The sequence below is a fragment of the Hylaeus anthracinus genome, unplaced genomic scaffold (genome assembly GCF_026225885.1).
Source record: "Hylaeus anthracinus isolate JK02 unplaced genomic scaffold, UHH_iyHylAnth1.0_haploid 4, whole genome shotgun sequence".
Classification (NCBI taxonomy): Eukaryota; Metazoa; Arthropoda; class Insecta; order Hymenoptera; family Colletidae; genus Hylaeus; species Hylaeus anthracinus.
The window spans coordinates 11,974,433-11,997,541 of record NW_026535289.1 but is presented as its reverse complement, the minus strand read 5'-3'; the positions used below and the strand labels follow the sequence as shown (position 1 = coordinate 11,997,541).

Sequence of the window (23,109 nt, the reverse complement as noted above, 5' to 3'; positions counted from 1 at the left end):
TTCGATGTACCTAAGCCCGTGAACCCACACTTTCAATTATTCCACCACTTATCTGTCTCCCGTTTCTACAACAACGATATCGATGTTGATCGAATCGATAGCCGCGAGTGCTTCACACCCTGAGAACGATTTCTCTTTTCGACAGGGAGTTGAAACCACTGTCGACGGCAGACTGCGAGAAGAGCGGTCCCTCGGGCAGCCCGGGCCACTCGAACCTGACGAGGAGGGAGCAGAGGAAGAGGCAGAAGGCCGCGTAGCAGAATGCCCCGCGGCCGGAAGTCGCGGGTCTACGATCACCGAGCATCCTGAGGACCGTCCTGCTGCGCCGGAAGCCGCGACAGCGCAAGGGCTCAGCGGAGAATTCGGATGTGATCGACATGGACTGAGAAACCTACGTTTCCATTTGTAGAGTTCTAACTAGAGGGGATGCCTGAAAACTATAGTTCCCGCTATCTCTGATCGAGTACGAACACCCCCTCTGCGTGGTATGCCTTGGATGTGACTGTTGCACGGTGGTCAAGTATCGATGGTCCAGTTCACGAATATCAACGCCTCCCAATCGTGGGAGGACTTCCGCGTTGGTATCCGGAGCAGAGGTTCCTGGTTATGCGAAATTCAGACAAATTGTTTCGTGTAACGGTGTCATCTTAATGTAGGAACACACTGGGCACTTGCTCGGGGGCTCCATAAATTAAGGGGCTCTATGTCAATGCATGAAGTTTCCCATTGGCCCTGGAATATTTTTTTTTTTAATCTATCTTGTTTGAATAAAATGAATCGCAATGCGCCGATTTACCAAGGGGTGCCATAAATTAAGGGGCCCTATGTCAGTGCGTGAGATTCGCTGAAATTTGCCATTGGTCCTTGAATCTTGTTTTTTTAATCTGTCATGTCTGAATAAAATGAATTCCAATGCATTACCCAGGAGTCTCATAAATTAAGGGGTCCTTTTTTTTTTAATCTGCGATGTCTGAACGAAACAGATTCAACCATACTATTAAGACGGGCTTGCGTATAACCAGGGATCGCTGCGCCACTGGTTCTCCACAAATATACGATGTCGAAATCGCTTAAAATTGTTATAATCGAACGCTACATATTTACACCGACGGTTCAAAGATTACAATGTGATATTCGAAACTGTAAATTTCGCACGTTCGTTTGACGATTTCTCCGGGTCATACCACGCAGAAATTGTTGTTAGTTTTTTCTTTTTCTTTTCATCTAGGTAATCATATCGAAATACGATTGTGAATCAGATCGGATTATTCACAAAAATACGCAGCAGTATGAAGCTGTTGGGCCACCGTTGGCTAAGACGAATCCGTGTGTGATAAGGTTGCCGAGAGGGAAGTCGAGTCGGTCACAGTATCGCGTGTTTGTTATCCTGCGTTGGTTTGCGCGATGAATGAATCTAAAACCTCCGTTTCGTTCGTATTTGTTTGCCCCGCGAACGTTCCGCGACAGAAATGTATGTATCCTTTCTGGGAATCCGAGAAATCACGGCAGACTCCCACGAGACGAGTTTACGGAAGAAATAAACTTACGTCAGCGGCGCCAGAAGAGGAAATAAACGTGATTTCTCGGAGCGTTTGACCTCCTTGTCGGCAAGCCAAGCAGCAGAGCTGGGCAACATTCTATTCGACTATCAAATTACAAATAAAACCAAAGTATAGCGGTGCATTCGATCGGTAAAATTTCGAATGATCTCGCAGTTGAAATTGTAATTTTTACGGAGTAACCTATAAACAGTCTTCTGTGATCACTCCAGATTTTCTCGTGGATAACTATTTTGCCCATCCCTGCCAGGCGAATCGTGAGAGAAGCGAGTCGACAAAACGTTTCTGAAAGTATATCCCGTTCGAACGGGACGAGCGCGTTTCCGACGTATCGAAACAAACGGGAAACGTGTGTATCTTTTCTTTTCTTCCTTTTTCTTATTGCAATGGATTAGCTAACAATAATCGACGGAGAAGAGGCAACATAGATTATGTAACAAACGCGAGAATAATTCCCGCCTAGGGTTATCCTCGTCGATCCGTTTCGTCCATCGGTGTCGTAGATATAGCTGCTGAAGAAACAAAATGAAAGACAAAGAAATCGTTACCAGTGGGTAAGAGATATAAAGGGATAAAGAAGTTAAAATAAAAAAGACAAATAGCGTTGTTTCGGGCGACAGTCTCGCGAATTCGCTTAGCGAGCTGTTTCCGTTTCAGGGGCGACGGGTAAACGAATAAAACGTCGCGCGTATGGGAACCATAGACGGCCAACATTTGTTCACTTTCTACGTTCACTCGATCAGCCAGTTGTTAGCTTTCGTTTCATTAATGGAATCGCAATTTTTGCGAAACTAATCTTTTACTCGTCGTTCGGAAATCTCGTCTAGATAAATATTTGTCCATCTCTGGTTCGATTTACGATGGTTATTCGTCGTTCGTGAAACGAAATGTTAGTCTTACCGTCGGGGAACGTCCCGATGTTATTCTCTTTAATAGTGTTTAATAATTATCGAATTCTTCGTTCCAACGCACACGTTCACGCGTTAGGCGATCTCCTCGAGCATGGCGACACAGAATGCGGATGAAGCGAGTGTCTTCGTTTATGAAACATTTAATAACCATTTGGGGGTCGCGTTCGAATCACCGACAACGAGGGTGTCGATTGTCTTTCCAGTCTGTCAAAAGATTGTCGGTGATTTCAACGTGATCTGTTATCGTTACACAGGACGGACCACGTGATATGTTCAATTCTATTGTACTTATCGTTAGTAGATTGTAAATTCTTTGTATACAGCTCTACAGGGTGCTCCATAATTAGTGTAAGAGCCGAAAATGGGGTGTATCGTTTATTAATGAAAAACCGTCGACCAATCACAGCTGTGCTCTCGCGGCTGAGCGCTCGCTACTCGGGCGCTGCGATTGGTCGGCGGTTTTTCGTTAATAATTCAAGAACAAAGCATCGTATAGCATTTTTGCAAAGGAAATTGTCGTTCCGAATCATCTCAGCTACCCTCAGACACCCTGTATAATCTTCTTTGCCTGTCATTTAGCAAACAGTGACCTTCGAATGAACCTGAACATAACGATCGCAGAACAGACAAGAACCATGTAGCTACCATACACGTCCGTACGAAAAATGTCGAGCTTTCCAGTGACAAAAAAAACAATGAAATCGAACGAATTACGTGGACCGTATCCGCATAGTCCAGAGTACAATGAAGCGTTTTCAGAATAATAAGGAACATATCAAACCATCTTCCCCCTAAAAAGATTAATAATGTTACGAATTCGTCGTAGAACTTTCTCGGATAATACGTCGTGTAGCCATCGTTGAAAATTAAAGAAGAAATCGCCGAAGAAACGGCGCGGCGACGCGTACGGTTGAAAATAACGAACGATAGAGGTAAAAGTTTCTTCGGCGAGTAGGGTTACTATTTTTATAAAGGTAATTGCCATTGTTATTCTCGCGACGACGGTCGCAGGCTTGGTCGTCGATTAGATAACGTTCCAGGGACTGCTCTCTGTGACTTTCTTCGTTCTGGATATTACGCTACCGTTTTTTCGCGCCACTTTATTCCTACGCGATTGCGCAATCCCCGTCGTCGTTGTAAACGCAACAAAAAGAAGAGAGAGAGAGAGAGAGAGAGAGAGAGAGAAAAAAAAAAGAAGGCGACCACGTTACTTCCGTATATTTTATTACCACTTCCGGATGGTTACGGGCTCGCGTTGTCGCGAAAGTGATATTCGTAGTCTTATCGCGGACGTCGCGGCTGAGGTATGCGTTAGTCGGCCAAGGGAAATTTAGATCGACGATTTATCGATGTTGTGATTGCGAGACACCGTGTAACGAACCTTTGGAGCGTACCGAAAAATCGTATATTATCCCTTTGGTACCACTGAGTTGTTCCGTGGCGCTATTTTTCTTCCATGGTTGTTGCGTACAGCACGCAGACCCGGGCAAACTCGAAATACCACATCGATACAGCCAAATAAAAACAATAATGGAATAAATAATGGAACGAACGCTCTTCGTTATTCGACTGTCGAATAAAATTAGCCCGGGTCCAAGCGCGCAACCAAAATGGCGGCGATGTGTTCCCTTGGGTACGTTTCAAAGCGTTCGGCGAATACAATTTTTTCTAGAGATTGCAAACTGTTAAATAATGCGAGGAACATGCTCGAGGAGGGAAGCGACGCGCGGTATTAATTATTCCTAACCGCGATTTCACGGTTCGTGCCAGCCGGTGAGAAAGCTGAAAGAGGGAAGGAGGGATATCGTCGATCCATTTCTTCGCTTTTCTAACAATCGAATCTTTGAACGCCGCTTTTTCGATTCTCTCGTCGTCGATCTTCTCATTGTCATGTCACGATTACGCCCACGCGAATGCACAGGCTGTTCCAAAACATTTTTACTCCGTCCCCGCCCTTCGTTTTGCGTCAGTATCGTGAGAGTAGTATGGGTTAACGTTAAATTTTGATAATTCTGATTATACAGAATGTCCCAAAAATGATTAACGTATTCACGAGGTACTACCGATGAAAATGAGTCCAAACACGACCCACTTCGGACTACGTTTAGTTTCGCGTTATGGTTGCCATTGTTAAATAACTATGAATTGCATATAAGTAAAAGTTGTCGGAAGGAGGTCGTGTTTGGACTCATTTTCATAGGGAGAACCTCACCGATGCATCTATATTGTTATTACGAGGGTACGGTAACTACAATGATCTTCGTTAGACAATAACGTGGTTCAGGGATTCTGAACGTAAACAAATTGTCACTTGGGCGCGACAATTCCTGTATATTCAGATCACTTATAATTTCACCACGATCTCACAAGGTTTGAATCGTTATGTCTGTCGTTCTCACACCTTTAAAAATTTTTGGAACAGATCGGATCCCTCGAGATATATTTGACTCTCTGAAGCGTCACCTTCATTTATCTTAAATCGTGATTCTAGTTATTTTATATACGCAAAAGTCTCGTTTGCGAGCCGTTGTTATACCATCTACCGTTGTTAGATAACGTAAAATCGGTGAAATCGTCGAAACGTGAAAATGTGTAGCATTAGTGCGCGCAGTGAGTTCGCGAGAGCTTACATAAAAGTGCTCTTACCCCATAATCTTATCTGTCATCGGTGCGGAAGGTTCGCATATTCGCGCCTCAGAGGGTCAGATAGGGTGTACAAAACAAGTAAAGGTATTCGCCATTCTCCCGATCGCCGATTCACGGGGCCTAAAGCGCGAGGCAGTTTACCCACGAACACACCGAACATTTTGCACCTGAACACTGAGACGATAGAGAAAGAGGGGAAAGAGGGGCGTATTCGTTTTGTCATCTAGTCAACGAACTGTTTTAGTAAGTGAGAAACTTGTGATACTTTGAATCGATTTCTTCTTTTTAGGTACGTCGACATCACACGTCCCTTGCGCGGATTCGAAGCTCGACGACGCGAGCGAGTGTGGTCGTTGTCAATTATCGCGTTGCGTGTGTCGTTCGTCGAATTTCGAATCGCGCGGCCGACGTGGGTCGGATCCGTTTTTGTACAGTCATTCCCGAGGTCATTCCTTTTTATTGATATTGTCTGGGTACGACCGTTCCATTGACTTTCCGTTCTTTTCTTTTCTTTTTTCTTTTTTTTTTAAGGTAGGGGAATCTCCGAGACGCCCCCTAGAAAGTACGCGAAATTCTCCTCTTAAATTTAAGAAAGGTAGCCGCGTATTTAACGTGCCATCCTTCGCCCCAGATTTTTTTCAGATTTAACGAACGTAATCGTCCTCTTCATCGCCAGGCTGACTGAATACACTTCTTCATCGTTCATAGTAATAATGTGTATAAAGAGGTTTTTATACTTTATGATAATAATATTGTATTATTCGATTTGCATGTCAGAATGTTTCAATTTAACGTATGCTACTTCAGTCAATAAAATTGTTATTCTTCCTAGCAAACTTCATTTTATTCTAGACGCTCTTCGATAGACGTTCGTCGCGACCGAAGTCTCGTGTATTTTATTCGTTATTCGAAAATCCCTGTTTGGATAAGAATCTGCCGACAAAATGTACTTATGACAAAGGGTGATAAGAGTCGTTGTTATATTCATAATATAAAAAGAGGGATAAAGTTAAAAATAAACAAAGCTTTTAATATCCAACAGGCTCGGTTCTTTGCTCCTACAGACTGGCTCCTTCCCATCAGGAATCCTGACGTTTCGATCTATCGAAGCGTAACTTTTCCGTTAAATTTCCAAGCGGAACGAATATTTTATCCAACCTTCGGTTACTATAAGGTATTCTAAAAAAAATGATACAACGAACTCGTGATATAATAGACTTCCAAACATCTGAAAAGAATTAATAAAATTTTCGCTCGTTTTCACTCCCAACAAATATTATAGTAAAGTATTATCGATTTCAGGCCTCCAAAATAGTCCTTTTAAAGGCCATTACGGTGAAACAGTGAAAGTGATTCGGTGCTGGTGAAGTCGAGTTCAGGACCTACGGGACGCTGACTCACGTGATTTTTTGTACCCGCACGGAGTCTTTCTAACGCGCTATGACGCATGCTCGGCGAGGGCAGCGACGCAATTTCCTTTGTTGCGAACGTTCGAACGCGAAACGGGCTGGATACGACCTGATTTTCCAGTCGATTGAGAGAAAAATATGGAGGACAACGCGAAGATTTCACAAGCCGGATGGCGAACCACGTCGTTCGCGTGAACTATGATTCATTGGCGCGAGCTGAAAACGCAAACCAATTTGCGATTATATCAAGCACAGAGTGGTATTCGTACTTTCGTACTTCTTTCATACTCGCGCGGACATTCCAGCGATCCAATATACCATAATCGCGGGGTTCGCGAAGTCGGTACTCTCTAGACACGCCCGAGCCCCCATTAAACCAGTTTCCTCGACGCCATAAAGGATTCTTCATTCACGGTACGAAGATCCGGCTCACCTGAGTGTCCTAGACCTTGCGCGAGGGTGAAAGTCGAGGTCGAGATCGACTCTCAGATTTGGGTCTCATCGAGAGAGCATCGTTTCAGTGTCGCCGGAACTGGTCCTCACCCACCTCGGAAGAAAGCATCCCGAAAAGATAAGTCTGTACTTTAAATTCGATTTCTTCTCACTAAATAACATTTCACTTTCTGTTTTAGGCGAAAGGGACGCTGCACAACGAAGATAACATATTTTTTATTGAAATTCACATTGGGAGACTGGAAGAAAAAAATGTAAAATATCTAGAAATTCTTTGCTAAGTTTCTGTGTACATGGTGACTGTTAAATCAGTGTTTATCACTGTTAATCATATCGAATATTGGTATTAGTCACAGAGAATCGCTGAAAGTCTCAGTCACTGTATGAATTACAATGATTACAATTAATAGTTAGTTCATTTATTGTTAAAGTCGTTACAATTTGGTATATTCCACCACTCGGTCTAATAGACACAGTCTTTATAGATACTGTTGTCCCAGTCGCACTACCAATAACTTCTTTTATAATGATATTTACAAGCAATATTTTGATTGGTTTAATCGAGTCACGAGGAACATTTCAGGAGCCAACGACCACGCTCTGGCCACCGAGAGGAACTTTCACGACAGGAAGATATGTACACATATTTCGCGACCGGCCACTTCGGACTCGGGAACCTGAACAGGTGATTCTTTTTATTTCATTCCTGCGCGTGGCCCTGTTAACCCGAGCAAGCTGAAATTTTCATACGGCTAGTGGAAAGTTACGAGCGCGGCTGGTCGATCCAGTTTTCGCGATTACACGCCACCAGGATCCGGATCCAGTGGACAACGTCGCGACAAATCGGTCTTGCGTTCCATTCTGCCGACCTCGTGATCGTGATTTTCTACATTGTACGATCGTCAAACCAATTCTTATGGATTTACTCGCGCAATTTATTCACGTCTGCAGTTGCATCGGAATAGAATCGAGGTTTTAGGAAACTGTTTATTTATAGAAATTGTTTAGAAACGTCGCTAACACTATGGTCAGCTGCGATATTGATGGTAGCACTAAATTTTCATCGCGAGTCAGAGTTGTGATTTTTAAGTTTGGCTCAATATCGTCATCACAAGTCAGACGCATGATTCGCAAGTTTGGCCTGAAATTTCCGTCACAAGTCAGACTCGTGATCTTCAAGTTTGATCTGAAATTGTCATCACACCTCAGATTCATAATTTTCAAGTTTGGCCAACAACTTTCATCTCGAGTCAGACCCTTAAAAATAGTGCAATGGCTAACCTAATAGTGCAAATTCTACTCGATACTACTCGAAGCTGAGCACAGGTTCTGTTAACGATTGAATGATTCGAAGAACAGCTTCGACTTGTTTGGTAGTTCCAGCGTTGAACAGAAGCAGCTCAGAGATCTTGCGCGTACCATTCCACAAGGGACCGTCCCACGGAAACGATTAGGGAACTTTCACCATTGGCCGTGACCTCGATGCCACGCCACGTTTCGGTAATAAAGTGCCTGGTGAGGCTCGATAAGGAAAATTAGCGGGCCCTCTTAGAAAAGATTTTACGCGGGGGGGAGGGAGGGGGGGGGACACGTTGCGACCAGCAGAGAACTGGAGGAACAAGTAGGTGGGACACCGAGACTCGAGGAAAGTCGGCGAACAACTATCACTGGCCAATTGTTTGCGTTCGTTCTTTGTTCGTCGAGTAACTGTGGCCCGAATTCTTCGAAAGAAATTTTTCTGAATAGAGAGACTCGTTCAACTTCGTCGAGGATGTTTCACGTAATTCTTCGGAATTGTTGGCTGAATTAACGAGGGACGAATTTTAAATGATTTTTCTTTCCTCTTTTTTGTTCGATCGAAATACAAACAATTTCTATTCGTAAATCGATCTTAACATACGTTGTGTGTAACATACGCCCGCTTTATCTTCTGTCTCGATATCTTCTTTGTTATTAAATTCGCGCGATAGAAATATCGTTGCAACTGCATTTCTCGCGACTTGGCAATGCCAGTCACGCGAAGATATCGGAAAATCGTAAAGATCTGCGCAGTTGGCATTACAAGCTTATCCGTTGATACAATTCTAATCTCGTCTAAACTATCTGTGTCGTGAAATGCCGACCAGCCCGGGTCGAGATCTTTCCCATGGGCAATTCCTAACGATTATTAAGCGCAAGCTTGTATGGGCACACACGCAACAGGAACACCCATATTCTGCTTACGGAACACTTTTTCATTGGGAACGCCTAACCCTTTCCATCGTCGATACGTTGCAGTATTTCTTCCAGCACGATCTATCTAGCGCATTGTTTCGCCGAGACATCGAGGATTAATTGATCCAAACTCCTGAGATGATTTTGATCGAGTTCCACCAAGGTAGACTTTTTCTTCTTTGAGTGTCTTTTATTAATTTTTGTTCGGTACCGATCAAAAGTTAATTTATTTTGTCGTTTTTACTTTGTATAGATTAAACATCCTTAAGGGATTAATTTACAGAACACTTTCGACCCGAGATTGTATTAATACGACTTTCGAATAACCTCGTGTCGTCAAGTACCTATAGCGTTCTAACCAGGCACCATAGACCCTGGTATCTAATAATCTGTAAAACCTGATCCTTCAGGATAGACGAACGCGAAACAGAACTATTACAAAATACACATACTGTCTAATTACTAGAGAACTCTCGAGACCCTTCGAGACACCCTGTGCACGTCATAGTGGAAACGGAGGTCCCTTGCTCCCAATCCGGTACCAAGTCAATTCCAAACGTGCTCGCCGTAAAGGAAAAGCTCCTTCCAACGAGTTTCCCGCGTCGTTTGCTCGAGTATCCTCGTGGAAACTGAAGTTACGAAGACGGGGGCGTTACCATTCGATACCGTAAATTATTCCACGTTAAAACGGGAAAGGTTGTACCACTGGGAAGTGTAGACGGGAGGTGGTAAGAAAGAATACACGGCAAGAAAACGGCAAAGGTCAAACGTTGCGTTCCAGCCAGCCTCGTACCTCGCTCAACGTTTCCGTAATTGTTATTTCCCAGTGTTTTTCAATTACTCGCGCAACGCGTGACGCAACGGCGAATTAAAATTCCAAGTCGAAGGTTTCGCGTAACGCGATCCACTTACCGATGCGCCGTACGAATTTCGCGTTTCGCTCGAACGACTCTTACCGGGGGGGGGAGCGGCGATGAAACCGAATGGGAACGTTGTTCGACTGTAATTTGAATTCATTTTTTTCGGGAAACTTGACCTGTGTTGTGTTATGTATTGTTATTAGAAATTAACTGCACTAATTTTTGTTACATTGCACTATTCTCACGAGTCTGACTCGCGATGAACATTTCAGGCCGAGCTTGAAAATCACGAGGCTGATTCGTGATGATATTTTGGGACGAACTTGAAAATCACGAGGGTGACTCGTGATGATGTTTCGGGGCAAACTTGAAAATCACGTTTCAGGCTCGCTGCTTTTTCCGAGTTTCGGCGTGGTGCATTTCAGCCTAGTACGAATCTTCCAAGTCTCAACCTGGGTCAGTGCATGTCATTCCAGTGCATCCATATGGATTTTAGTGGTCTCGAAATTCCGCTATCTGACGAAACATTTATGCAATTAGGAATTTCGTTCATCAGTGTTCTAAGAGTGAGTACGTTGACACGTGCATGGCGAGGTTACTTGAAACCTGTGCAGAGAGCTCTCTCCGCCGGTTGTAAAGCAATATTTGTCGACTGGGGAATGTCAGACCCCACTGGAGTACTATAGGGTTAATGAGTATGTCATTGGATTGGTCCCCATCGCGGAAGAGAGGGATGCAGCGGTCGCGGATCGATTCCGCGCGGATGTGCTAAAGTTCAGCATTGTTACGCTGGCTGACCTATATCGCGGTCCACGTTCCGCCTTCTTGCCCAGTCGAGTTTCCCACGAGACACGCTTCACCTCCGTGAATCGTACGATTCTACGTTTTTTTTTATTTCCAACGGGGAAAGTTACCTTTATCTCGACCCCACCAACAACCCGAATTACATAGCCTCTTATTTACACGTAATATCGCGGGATCGAGTAATTTGAGAGATCGCGACAATCACGAAGACGTGCTCGTTGGCCTTCGTCGAGCAACGTCCCAGATACGGGACCGATATCGTTTCTATCCATTTAATTTAACGAAGTAGAAACCAAGAAAAATATTTTTCAGTCTCGCTGAATTGATCTTGCGGCGAGGCACGAGTTATATTTAGTCGTTACGTTCTGTATCTGTCCACGTAGGAAGGGTAGTAATTTTATTGAGTGTAGGAATCATTCGCTTATAAAAATCAGAATTTGTCGCTTTCGTATGGTATCTTAGTATCGTCAATGGATTCGTGAGATTTTCCCGACGAAAGAAAGTCCAAACACGACCCTATTTGGGCGCGAAAATTTTTTTTTTATATATCCTTACGCAAGTGTTATTAATGTATTCGTGAGGTCCTTCCGATGAAAATGACCCCAAACACGACCCACTTCGGACCACTTTTAGTTTGACGTTCTGGCAGCCATTTTTAAAGAACTATGAATTGCGTATAACTAAAAGTCGACCGAATGGGGTCGTGTTTGAACTCGCTTTCATCGGGAAATCCTCACCAATCCATTGATAACACTTTCACGATGATGTATTAGGAGATGTAAAAATTGTAAATTTTATTGTCAGTCGCTTTATTGTCAGTCAGTACTCTGTTTTATTTTAATTTGCACAAACGTCGCCACTCGACGACGAACGTGTGCGATATACCAGGCAGCGAGGATCAGTGAAAGCTGTCCGTCCAGAAAGCCGCTTGGAAGTCGTCGTAGACGTACCACATATTTTAAATAAACCAGTAAACAGAGTGTATCTCACGGGTGGGACCAGGTTCGTAGATGGATTCAGCGTTGGAAATTAATCCACAAAGTTCGTATAAACACGTGACCTATTTCGCTTTGTTTCGAAGTTATATTGCATCGTTAGGAAGCTGAATCCATTCCTGAAGTGGTTACCGAGAACACACCCCGTAGATTCGCTAACGAATCGACAACGGTATAACGACCTTATCGTTATTTTAATCGTGCATAATACTTCCCTCTTCCTTATCGTTATATTTCTCGTTTACTCTACAATTTTCACCGTGACCTATCGACGTTGTTTCGGTTCGTTTTCCATTTTTTCCATTTAATTGACACACTTCGTTGCGTGTTTTGTTCGTGCCCGATAAAGATACTTTGAAGATACAGAGAGCCGATATTTTTACCACGTGCTTCGCGATAAACTTAAACGAAGCAGTGGTACGTCGAACGTAACGTAAAAATCTGAACACGGAATTCGCGTGTTACGTTCAATAACGAGCAAACGGTACCAGCCACGTACGAAACGTTTGCGCGCGATCGAACGACAAAAGGGTTTCGTTGCGGATTCGCTACACGTCGGCCACCGCTGGTCGCACGATCCCAAACAATGATTTCGTAACGCGAAACAACTCTCGATCGGAGGCCATTTCAATGGTTACACGCTCCTCGATACGCATACGACGATTGATTTTGCAAAAGCGTTCGCGATCGTCCGCTACGCGTCACCACCTTTCTAGGATTTCCGCGAAAATTACAGACGTGGCCTAATTAACGCGATAGCTGGAGAAATTCTGACCTCGTCGCGTCAATACTTTGTTAATTACCGCTGGAATATTAGCTCTCGGATTCTCCTGATCAGTATTTAATTAAAGCTAAAGATATTATATAGCCAAACGTATTTGTACATCTTTTTATTGTGTTTTTGTATGTACAGCGCATAATTAAATCACTTTTATTAATTCAAGGTTGCACTTTCTATCACGTGCCAGGTTGTTATTGCGCGTAGTTAACGCATGCGTGTCGAACACGGTTCGATAATTGTATAAGATAGATTTTAAAAGGTAGAAGAAAGTTCGTACTTGAAAACTTTCTCGACAGAAGTGACGTGAAATATTGTAATATCTATTGATCGGATCGACAAAATATTCTGACAACGGTTAAATTAATTATTAGTAATATTTGTTCAAGCAATGATCGTGAATATGAGTTGTCTAAAGTATTAACGTTCGATTCTATTGTCGTTGGATATCGAAACGGTTCTGGTGACGCGCGACAACCAATCCCCTTCAAGCTTTCTTATCCATCGAAAAAGAATGAAAGAAATTAGAGAAAAATCATATTCTCGAACATTTTTTAAATAGATGTTATTAATTAATTCAGCTATTGCCAGAAATTAATTTTCAGTTATTAATCATGCTGTATTTTCCAAACGTAAAGTAAATATTTAATTACTCTTTGTGCAACTTTTAGTTACTAAAAGGTGTTCCGAAAGTGACATAATTGGCTCGCGATAACAAAATCATTGTATCGCAAGTCATACTCGAAGGATTACGTCTCGATGCTCGCCGAGCTCGAGGAAGACTTAACCTGACCCACTTCCGGTCAAGTTCATTGCTCATCCATGGCACGTTGGCCTTTCCTTGCACGCGTGCCTCTCCTCTTTCATCTCCGTTCTCTCTCCTGCTCTCGGCTCACCTGTCGCCTCGCGACGCGGATGAATCTCGACGCCTACGACGCCTCAGCAAAAACAACAATCCATGACGTCAACTGCGCTCGAAATCTAAACAGTGGAAAGCAAGCCAACGCGACGCGGAATTGTCTTCTACTCGCTGGACACTGGCATTTCGAGTAAAAGAAGGATCTAGGATCGCGCTAGGAAGGCGCTAGGAATCTTCGTTACGGAGAAGATATTCAATAACTGTGGGCGAGGAATGTAAAAGCAGTCGCGCCTTTTTTAAATGACACGTCCCCCGTCGGGGTGAAAGTTGATGACGCGTTTTGAAAACGGTTTCAACAGCGAAAGAAACGTCCATTTATTAGGTTGTCCCGAAAGTTTCTTTCGCGAGATGCACTCAATTATGTTACGTGGTCGTGTTTATATAAATAGACAATCTAATTTCATAGATATTCATGTTGTAACAGTAATGGAGCAAAATGAATCGCGCACAATTCAGTAATGTAACATAAAACAAACTATTGTGCATGTATTACTTATTAATAAAGCGAAAGAAACTTTTGGGACAACCTAATACATTTCACCTGTGGTGGCATCTCCTGTCGTCGTCATTAGAGGGACACGGACACCGCGTGTTTCTCATAAGTGCTCGGTCCTGCCTAACGTTCGTATATAAGCTACCGACGAGTCCTCTAGAGCAAGTCCAGGACGAAAACACTCTCTTCCTTTTCTCCTCTCTCGATCTTCTTCCACAGGCACAAACCACACCACACGCACCTTTGCAATATTTGCACAAATGTAGGAGAAATAAAAATCTATTTCTATCGTGCATTAATCTCGATTGAGCAGGTGCCATAGAGAAATGGGATCGGAAGGAATTTGAAACAAAAGAAAAAGTTTGACATTTACAAATATTCCAGTAATAATTCGCAACATTAGAGAAAGACACGTGCACTGCGATCTTGAATCGTACGTGATCTACCTTAAAAAGCAAAATGGCGAGAAGCGTTTTCTCGTGGGTGTTACAATTAACGAATGCCAGCAAGAGGATAATCGGAATAATTGCGCGCGGCTACACTCATTCATTGTACCGCGATAAACACGGCACGTGGCGCCACGCTTCATTTCGCGAAACTATCGCGGTTGAATCTAAATTCATTCGAGATTCGCTCGGATAGAGGCGATGATCTTCGCTGTGGAAGCTATTCAAGAGCGATGACGGGGCACGCAGCACGCGCGCCGACGAGCATAATCACGGAGAGACAATAACGTAATTACGGCGCTGGAGACCTCTGTAATCCACGAGCATCGAGATGCCCCTCCTGTTTCTTCCTCCGAGGTCGTGGAACATTGTCGGTCGGGTCCATTTATTCATGATCCTCATTGTACAAGGTGAGGCACTCGAAAGCCCACCTGAATAATTCGCTTACTTTTAGCGATCGAAAAGAAAGTTTCGAACAAGAAAATTAAATAGGAGTGCCTTGAAACAATTTATTTTCTATTACAGTCAACCTGTGTAACATCGAATGACCTTTGTTACCTCTTGACACTCGGCGAGCGAGCAGTGATTATGACGAATATGATCCTAACCGATTGATACGCTTCTGCCGACTGCTCTTCTCTTTCGAACCTCTTCGGTCCTCTTCCAATGTTTCGGTCCCGATTTTCTTACAGGCGACCTAAATAGAGTAAAACCTGGATAAGTCAACGGGTCTACTCAGACGCGGTCTCTGTTTAATAAGGGCTAAAAGGGCAGTTCGTGTACGGGCTCCATTATAAGAATGGCCAGTAGGGCCACTCGAGGTGCTGCCAGTAAATAGAGAAAGGCCCGAGAGCACGATGTCCGAGCATCGTCGCAGTCTTTTTTGCCGCCGCATCGGTGCTTTCTAATACGACAGGAAAGAAGGAACAAAATGAAGACACGTACGCGCCTAAGTTCCTAGTTTCGTGGCTCGAATCGCGTGTTTCCGCGACGACACGCGGAAATGCGTCCACCAAAATCAGCCCGCGAGAATCGCGTCTCGTGACTGCGACTTCCGTTACGGCTTTCGTTGAATTCCTTTTGTGAAATTAGTATTTCGTTTCTGCAATTCAATTCGCCGAATTAAGATAAAGTAAATTGTGTCACACGGCTCAGTGGGGGATCGTAATTGACGAACGTAAAAGAATTAATTGGATCCGAGTCGCGAGGAGGATATCGCGAACTTTAGCGATTTATGGTTGACCATTTCGTGGATTTCTCGCGGAGAAAACGAATTAGTTTGCAATCACGGGTCTCGTAACACGGCAACGGAGCGAAGAAAATCAACGAACTCTCCTGGACCAGTTTCGCAAGGACACCGAGCAGCGATCCGTTCTAATCGGTAAACTTCTTCGATCGATCGGCGAACGTTCGCGATTATTCTGCAACGATATTGCAGGAAATCGTTGCGTCAATTTGTTAAGCATCGAAATTAATTCTGTGCCTGTACATTTGATTTCAAATACTCTGAAACATCGTAGCATCGATTTCTTCGTGTTCCTTCCCAAGTAGCAATGCATGTAATCGCGCAGCGAGAGGTGCGAGGGTGAAAGTAAGAGAAATTTACGATTTGTTTTATCACTAGCAGATGAATCGCGCCCAGATTGCTCCCGGGACGTTCCATTATTCCCTGACGAGAGAAAAATGATGGACTTTCTACGTTATAAGGCTTCCCTTCGAATCCGAGCGCTGGAAATGTTTCACGATCGCTCGTCGTTAACCGATTCGAATAATTGACGTTCGTAAATGATATTATAATTTCCAGATTCTTGATTAGAGATGAATAAGCATAAATTGAGTGGCACGGTGATTTTCAGTAATCGATGCGGTCACGTGGCGAACATTAACGAAATCGAGAGGGAACCTCTCGAGTTGCAAAATTTCTTGATATTTTCCTGATGTTACGAAACATGTTTTTTTTTTCTAAATATAAAACTGTTGGCAAAGATTGTTAAACCAGAGAACTCTCCGTTTAGTTCCAAAGATGTAATATACAGGGTGTCTTAGAATTAGCGTAAGAACTGAAAATTGGGGATAGCTGAGACGATTCTGAGCAACAATTTCCTTTGCAAAAATGTTGGATGGTGCTCAGTTTTCGAATTATTAACGAAAAATCGCCGACCAATCGCAGCACCCGCGTAGATAGTCAACCGAGAGCGCGCGCTACTCGGGCGCTGTGATTGGTTGACGCTCTTTCGCTAATAATTCGAAAACGATGCACCGTATAACATTTTTGCAAAGGAAATTGTGGTTCAGAATCGTCTCAGCTACACCCCTGTAGCATTTCCTGTATAGAAGATTCGATGCTCCAACAGTAGTCCCTCGCGAGTGACACGAATAAAGACGTGGCTTTCAAAGATCCACTTCTCCATTTCCAAAGGGAATAGAAATTGTTTCCAAGCACGTTGCAACGTCAATTTATATATCGACTCAGGAACCGTTTGTACTCGCGTATGGAAAAGTTTTCGTCGCGGACGGAAATTTCCAAACGTTCCAAATCGTACCGCGAACTTTGCTGAATGCAAATGAGGTGTACACGATAGACAGATCTCGGGTATCTAGGCCTCCTGAACTGGTAGTATCTTTCCCTTTCACTGGTGCCGCGCAGAAAAATCCCCGAGCGATTTCGAGCGTATACGTATACACTCTCCTACGACACTGTTCCGCTGTACACGCCATATTGACGTGTTAATACAGTCACGTGTGCGATCAGTTATATCACGTCAAACAGGAACGACACCGCTGACGGATGCAAAACGAAAGGACTTCGTTCGTGCTTCTCATTTTACGTATCCTAGCCGCGCGTATCGAAGAGTAGCGCAGAGAAAGGGTTCTAAATTTATCGATACTCGCTCATCGATCCGTCGTAGGACGAATGAAAATAAAACCGGGATGAACTTTCTTCCGATGCGATTGCTATTATTGTTAATATTAGCTTCGTTTGCTCGTGGATATCGACGCGGAATGGCTGGCGACGTTGCAGACAGACTGTTACGATGTTATCAGTTCGGGGAGGTATCCGATTTTCAAACTTTCACTGCTCGAAACTCGCATCCTACGATTTCAGGAGCGAGGCGATATTAATTTCGGCATTTTCGTTTTCCTATATTCTGTTAAGACTGTGGGATTGTTTCAGTCTAAGAAAGCGTAGTTGCAATTTTGAAAGGGCACTCGGAAAGGAAGTCGTTGGATAATGGGAGTCATTAGACAATGAACAATTTTTTTCCAGGATTCGTTCCTGTCGCCACTCGGAACAGAGTTACATCGCGGTCCAACAACTGTAATCAACCCTGTAGATTGCTCGTTAAGTTAATTAAGGAGTAGTGGCGAGGCTGGTTTGTCTGTTTGGAAAATACAGTTGGTCTCTCCCTTCCGGAATGTACACGTTTTCAGATCGAGAAGCAGGCACAGAGGAGACTTCTTTCCCATCAATTTTTCAGATCGTATTTTCGCGTCTTATAGTTGGAAGGACCTGGATGGACCGCCGCTTTCGAAGGACGTCTATCTCTTTTTCAAACTACTATTTGTACCGCACGCGACAACACTTTGCTCGAATATCGTCTTTCAAGTAATCCCTTTCCTTCGTCCTTTTTCACCCTTTCTTAAAACTACTATTATTAACGATGCACTTTTGCTGCACCCTTTTGATAACAATTCTTGTGGCTACCAATTAATTCGCATCTTCTCCATTTACAACGCATCGCAGTACCCCAGACAGATTCCCTTGTGACAAACAGTCACCCATTTTCTATAGGTACACCGCTAAGCGCATCTTGAGCTGAGTTAACGCGCGCAACAACAGTCTCAACGACTCTAGAGAGTTTCTTCTTAAAACTACTATTATCAACGATACATTTGTTGCACCCGACAATTGTAGTTTCTATCAATTAATTCGCATCTTCTCTGTTTATATTCTCCTCCGACTATCCCCTTCTGTAAACGAAGCGACAGGACTAGAGAGTCTCTCATAGAGACATCCTTGTCCGAGGCTGCGCTTCGACTAGATTTTCGAAGTAAAGAAAAAATAATTTCTAAATAGGTGGTTGCATCACGTTTTATCTCGAGGGGATCGATTACACGATCGATCCCTTTCGTCGGATGTGCGGGTTTCTCTCTGGTGATCGAGTCCTGGTCTTTCGCGTTGCGAAAGACGGCCGCTCGGGAGATGCACAATGAAGAGAATCCGAAAGAGGGCGAGGAGAATCCTCGAATTCAATGCCCGGATACACGGCATGTTGATGATTACACGGCCCCGAGAATCCTCCACTCCCACGTACTTGAGCCACGTTGAAAATAACCACGTGCGCCGAATAAGACGTTGGGAAGATAAAGTGCGATCCACCGCGTTGTTTCCTGCATTTTGTAATCTGTAACGCGTTACGCTGCACCAGCTCTTACGTCCGACGCGAGAAATTTTGAATAATTGGCCACCGTCGGGCCACCGATAACGCTGGATTTTGCATTCGCGATACGTTCGCAGCGTTTTCCTTCGGATTTCCAACTCGTACCTTCGATGGTTTCTATCAGAGCTGGCCAATGAAATGAGGGACTCCGGCTTCCATTCGAGTAGTTTCGTTTCACGGCATGGGGGGTGAAAAAACCGATAACGACGCGTACAGCGCGTCGACCTGTCAATCCGTTTACCGACAACGAGCGCTGATACGCGATCTCCGTTGAATTCACTTTTTCCGAACGCGTCCTATCGCTTAATTGCCTTTCCTGAGAGAAATCTTCGTCTGTGGTCTCTTGCGAGTAAAACGAATCAACTGTGAAATAAAAAAAAAAGGCGTTCCTTTCGGTACCATTTATGTGTATTTATATTTGCAAAGTGCACATCGAACGAGTCTGCTTCCTTTAATACTTTAGGTATAATCGAGGGCGTACACATCGTTGTTCGTACAAATGTATTAGAATATTAATCACGCCGGTGAAAAATTACGATTCTACTATATTTGGAGTTCACGCAAACACAACGCCTAAGTGCCAGCGTCGGCGCAGTGGGAGCGCACTAATAGCACGACCTATAAACGCTGGTCCACCAGTAAAACGGAAAAAGTTGTATAATTAGCGTAATAACAGTAACGATATCCCGTTGACTGTAATGGCACGGCTGAGTCGGATAATAACGCTGTACCGTTACGTAGACCCCTTTGTATTAATATCCATTAAGTTTGAGTCTGTCATTGCTCGCGACTTCAATAAAGGTGTCGTTGGACGGTTTTCCTTCCTGCACGTGGAATCACGGTGCATACCGCCCGCGACTCCCGCGAGTCGACGAAGTGAGTGACCCCCGATTCCTATCGCGGTATTGCGTAACACCGAGCGCCTTGCACGCCGCGATCGCCTCTCACTTCGCTCGATCCTGTCGTTCGAAGTCGAGGCGTGTGCAGCGTACTTCGTGCTCCGAATCTGCCCGAAATTCGACGACATTTGCGGATCCATCCGCGTGGAAAGAGGAAATCAAATGAACGTTACAACGGACGGTCAAAGAGACGCTGAACCACAGAAGGTGGCGGAATTATAATTTTTTTAGAATTGCTTTATTAGATTTGCTCGAAAAATAACGCGACATCGCGGTCTTACCTGATAGGAACTCTTCTCGAAACTCTGATCAAGCTTTAGTGTCTTAGAATTTTACGAGGTCTCTTACTCTGAATTTTGCGTGATTTTCTCGAAGAAATGAATTGGAATTATTTCGTTGTGTTTTATTGTAAACACACAGAATTAGTGTGAGAGCCGGAAATGAGGGGTAGCTGAGACGATTCTGATATATAATTTCCTTTGCAAAAATGTTATACGATGCTTCGTTTTCGAATTATTAACGAAAAACCGTCGACCAATCACAGCGCCCGGGCAGCGCGCGCTCTGTCGCGACGGTTTAAACTGTCACAAATATTCCAGCGTGTCAATCTTCCACGATCGCGATGAAATATTCAACAGCAACCGTGCATCCTGATTCTCGCAAATTTCTATGACTTCCGCGGTAAAGGAAATGTATCGAGAACAACGCTGTGTTAATGGGAGAAATTCAACGGCTCCGTTGGATTCTTAATGACACGAGCAACCTTGAAACTTTTACATCAGAGAAAAGCGATATTAAGAGAACAGTCGTAATTCCACGCAGTTGAGCAGATACCAGCGAGAATTCAGCAATCGTCCGTCTATCGGGCTGTAAACGTAGAAACACTCTTCGAACTTCTAGAGCGGAAAGGAAAATCATTAAGAGTGCGTTCGAAACTGCGTGCTGGCGATGAAAACCACGCGGTGTCTTGTTAACTATTATTTACGCGAGAAAATATTCGCGAGGATATTCTCGTAAGAATTTTTCTGTCTGCGATATTCATTCGGAATTCTTAGATCCTGGATTCGGTGGAGTTTATTCGATGAATTTAAATTAAATCGGCATAGTGGCACCTGCTGTTATCACCGCTAGAGGGACACTGCGCGTACTGCGCGTTTCTCACAAGTGATTGGTTCCGCCAATTCACAAACAAGCCATTCCTGACTGAACTCGAAACATCGCGGAGTCCACTAGCACACTGAAAACGAAACGCTCTTTCCTTAATCGAACTGCCACCATGTACTCGAAAGGCTTCATAAAACGCTTAATTAAGGAATGATTTATCAATCCGCTATCGATTCTCTTAAAAAACAAATGCTGCTGTTTGTCAAGATTGCAGAAACTCGTTTGATTCGATGTCATTAATTGCATTTTCTCCGACGCGATGTTTAATTAGCATAGGTTAACAGTAATCGGACACTTTCACCTCGACACTCAGAACTTTTCCCATTGCAGCGCGGAATCGAGAAAATTGACGGTTATCGCGACAGGATTCGTCTTCCTGATTCGTGCGGTGGAAATCGTGTCCCTTCTTTTACTCCATTTCCGCGGGAACGTTTGCTTCTGTTTGCTGGACGACGCTGGCCAACCCTATTGGCTCGCGCGGTTTGATCGATGCGTTCGCGTTACCCATGCTGGAACGCGCACCGAGTTTGGTAACTCGATGTAAACACAGTTTAGCAAAGGTGAACCGGTGCGACAGATCCACTTCTAAGACGGGATTCCCGAGGCTCTGTTGTCGCGATTCGACCTGAATCGACGATTCGCGATCGATGTTGACGAGGGTACGCATCGGTGATTTTCTTTTGACGTGGTTTGGACAATTTCTTAAGGAAAGGTGGAAATATTACACTCTCGAGGGATATCGATTGGTGGTTTCTTTTTTGAGCTGGGACAATTGTTTTTGGGGAGAGGAAATAATCAAAGGGTATTTATTTTAGAAAATGCAAGGGGGAATATTAATTTCTCGATTTAGTTCTCGGTTTAGTTTAGTTTTTAATTTCTAATCTTTCGATCATTGATCTCCTTGAGATGGAATAATTGATTTTTGAGGAGAAAACAATCCAAGGTATTCGTCTCAAAAAATGTGACGGGGAATATTAACTGTTGGAAATAAGAGTATTTGGCCCGTTTAGTTTCGATCACTAAGGGTGGTCACTAGGGTGACTCACGAGCCGAACGATTGGTGTTTGTTTGAGTTTAACATTCGTCCGAGACATAGACCGCGTGCGTCGTCGTTGTTCCTCTACTGTATATTCTGTACTCTTTATATAATAAATACTAATTACGATATTAACCTCTGGAAGAACACTGAGGACAATCTACATTGGCCTCCACAGAAAAAGAAGAAGAAGAAGGAAGAAATGCTCTCACCTATTCCATGAATTCTTCCTACAAAAATGCGTTGGTTGCAGAGAGCTGGGACGCCTGCACGACGAGCAGTATCACGGTATCACCTGGATAAAGGATACCTGGAATCGTCTCGACTCGTACCGGTTCTCCGAGGGGGGGCCAATCGAAGGAGAGGCTTTCTCCTGGATCACGGTTCGTCGGTGCTCCTTTGCACCGTGCTCGACCGTCCTCTGGTGGGGAGATCTATATAGGCTGTCCATTCCGGGTGAGCCCCTTCAAACTGTCCGCGATCCTAAGCCTGTGCGTGCATTGCGAGTCTCCTTTGGATCTATCGTCGTATCTCGAACAGTGAGTCCTCGGCACGGGGGTGTTTCGCGACTGGAAACGATACGGGAAGAGTGAGCCAGTAGGAAGCAAGGGTGTTTTATTTTACCTCGGAGGGCACAGAGGACATGGCTGGTTGGTGGTGCGATGTGAAAGAGTGCTACCAAGACGAACAGTAGAGAGACGTGAATTTTTTCGATCCTCGAAAGGAAGAAAAAGGTCTGAAGAAGGATTCTAGTCAGGACCAATGGGACTAGGATCGTTCTGCGCCATGGTGAGTGAATCGATCCGTCGGGTCTGGGGTGGGTTCGAGGTCTTTCTGGTGCGGGGGTCCTCGGACCCTTCCACGTTATTATATGGAGTTTTCATCTTTTGGTAGGGTTAAGTTCCTTTCTTTTTTTAACTCGCAAAATGCGCGAACAGGAATCGCATTACACCGAATAGTCTTACTCTGGAAGCGTATCTTTTTTTCATATTATTAGACTTGATTATAAATTCTTCTAACTTTCTCAAAAATTTGGCACCGAAAGGATCTTTCGAAAGAGGCTTCAGAATTTTGTTTCTTG

At 44.0% G+C, this 23,109-nt stretch overlaps 2 protein-coding genes and 1 long non-coding RNA gene across 11 annotated transcripts in view; 2 read left to right on the top strand and 1 right to left on the bottom strand.

The window, feature by feature from the left end:
• LOC128894697 (multiple C2 and transmembrane domain-containing protein) overlaps positions 1 to 3,647 on the top strand; it is a 36,768-nt gene extending 33,121 nt beyond the window's left edge. For 8 of the 9 annotated variants that reach the window (XM_054156624.1, XM_054156619.1, XM_054156615.1 and 5 more), the window contains one exon: positions 146 to 3,647. In XM_054156624.1, the coding sequence (XP_054012599.1) occupies positions 146 to 257 (112 nt within the window). In that variant the 3' untranslated portion in view covers positions 258 to 3,647. The remainder of the gene's footprint in view (positions 1 to 145) is intronic. The other variant, XM_054156623.1, reaches the window with a different exon arrangement.
• Positions 3,648 to 14,562: 10,915 nt separating this feature from the next.
• The window catches only part of LOC128894983 (uncharacterized), a 20,477-nt gene continuing 11,930 nt past the window's right edge, over positions 14,563 to 23,109 (bottom strand). Inside the window, exons 2-3 of the long non-coding RNA XR_008461652.1 lie at positions 15,046 to 15,184; positions 14,563 to 14,918 (exon numbers count right to left, since the gene is read on the bottom strand). This is a non-coding gene — a long non-coding RNA (uncharacterized LOC128894983). The remainder of the gene's footprint in view (positions 14,919 to 15,045; positions 15,185 to 23,109) is intronic.
• LOC128894950 (mucin-5AC) overlaps positions 22,637 to 23,109 on the top strand; it is a 25,741-nt gene continuing 25,268 nt past the window's right edge. Inside the window, exon 1 of the mRNA XM_054157070.1 lies at positions 22,637 to 22,817. Within this exon, the coding sequence (XP_054013045.1) occupies positions 22,791 to 22,817 (27 nt within the window). The 5' untranslated portion in view covers positions 22,637 to 22,790. The remainder of the gene's footprint in view (positions 22,818 to 23,109) is intronic.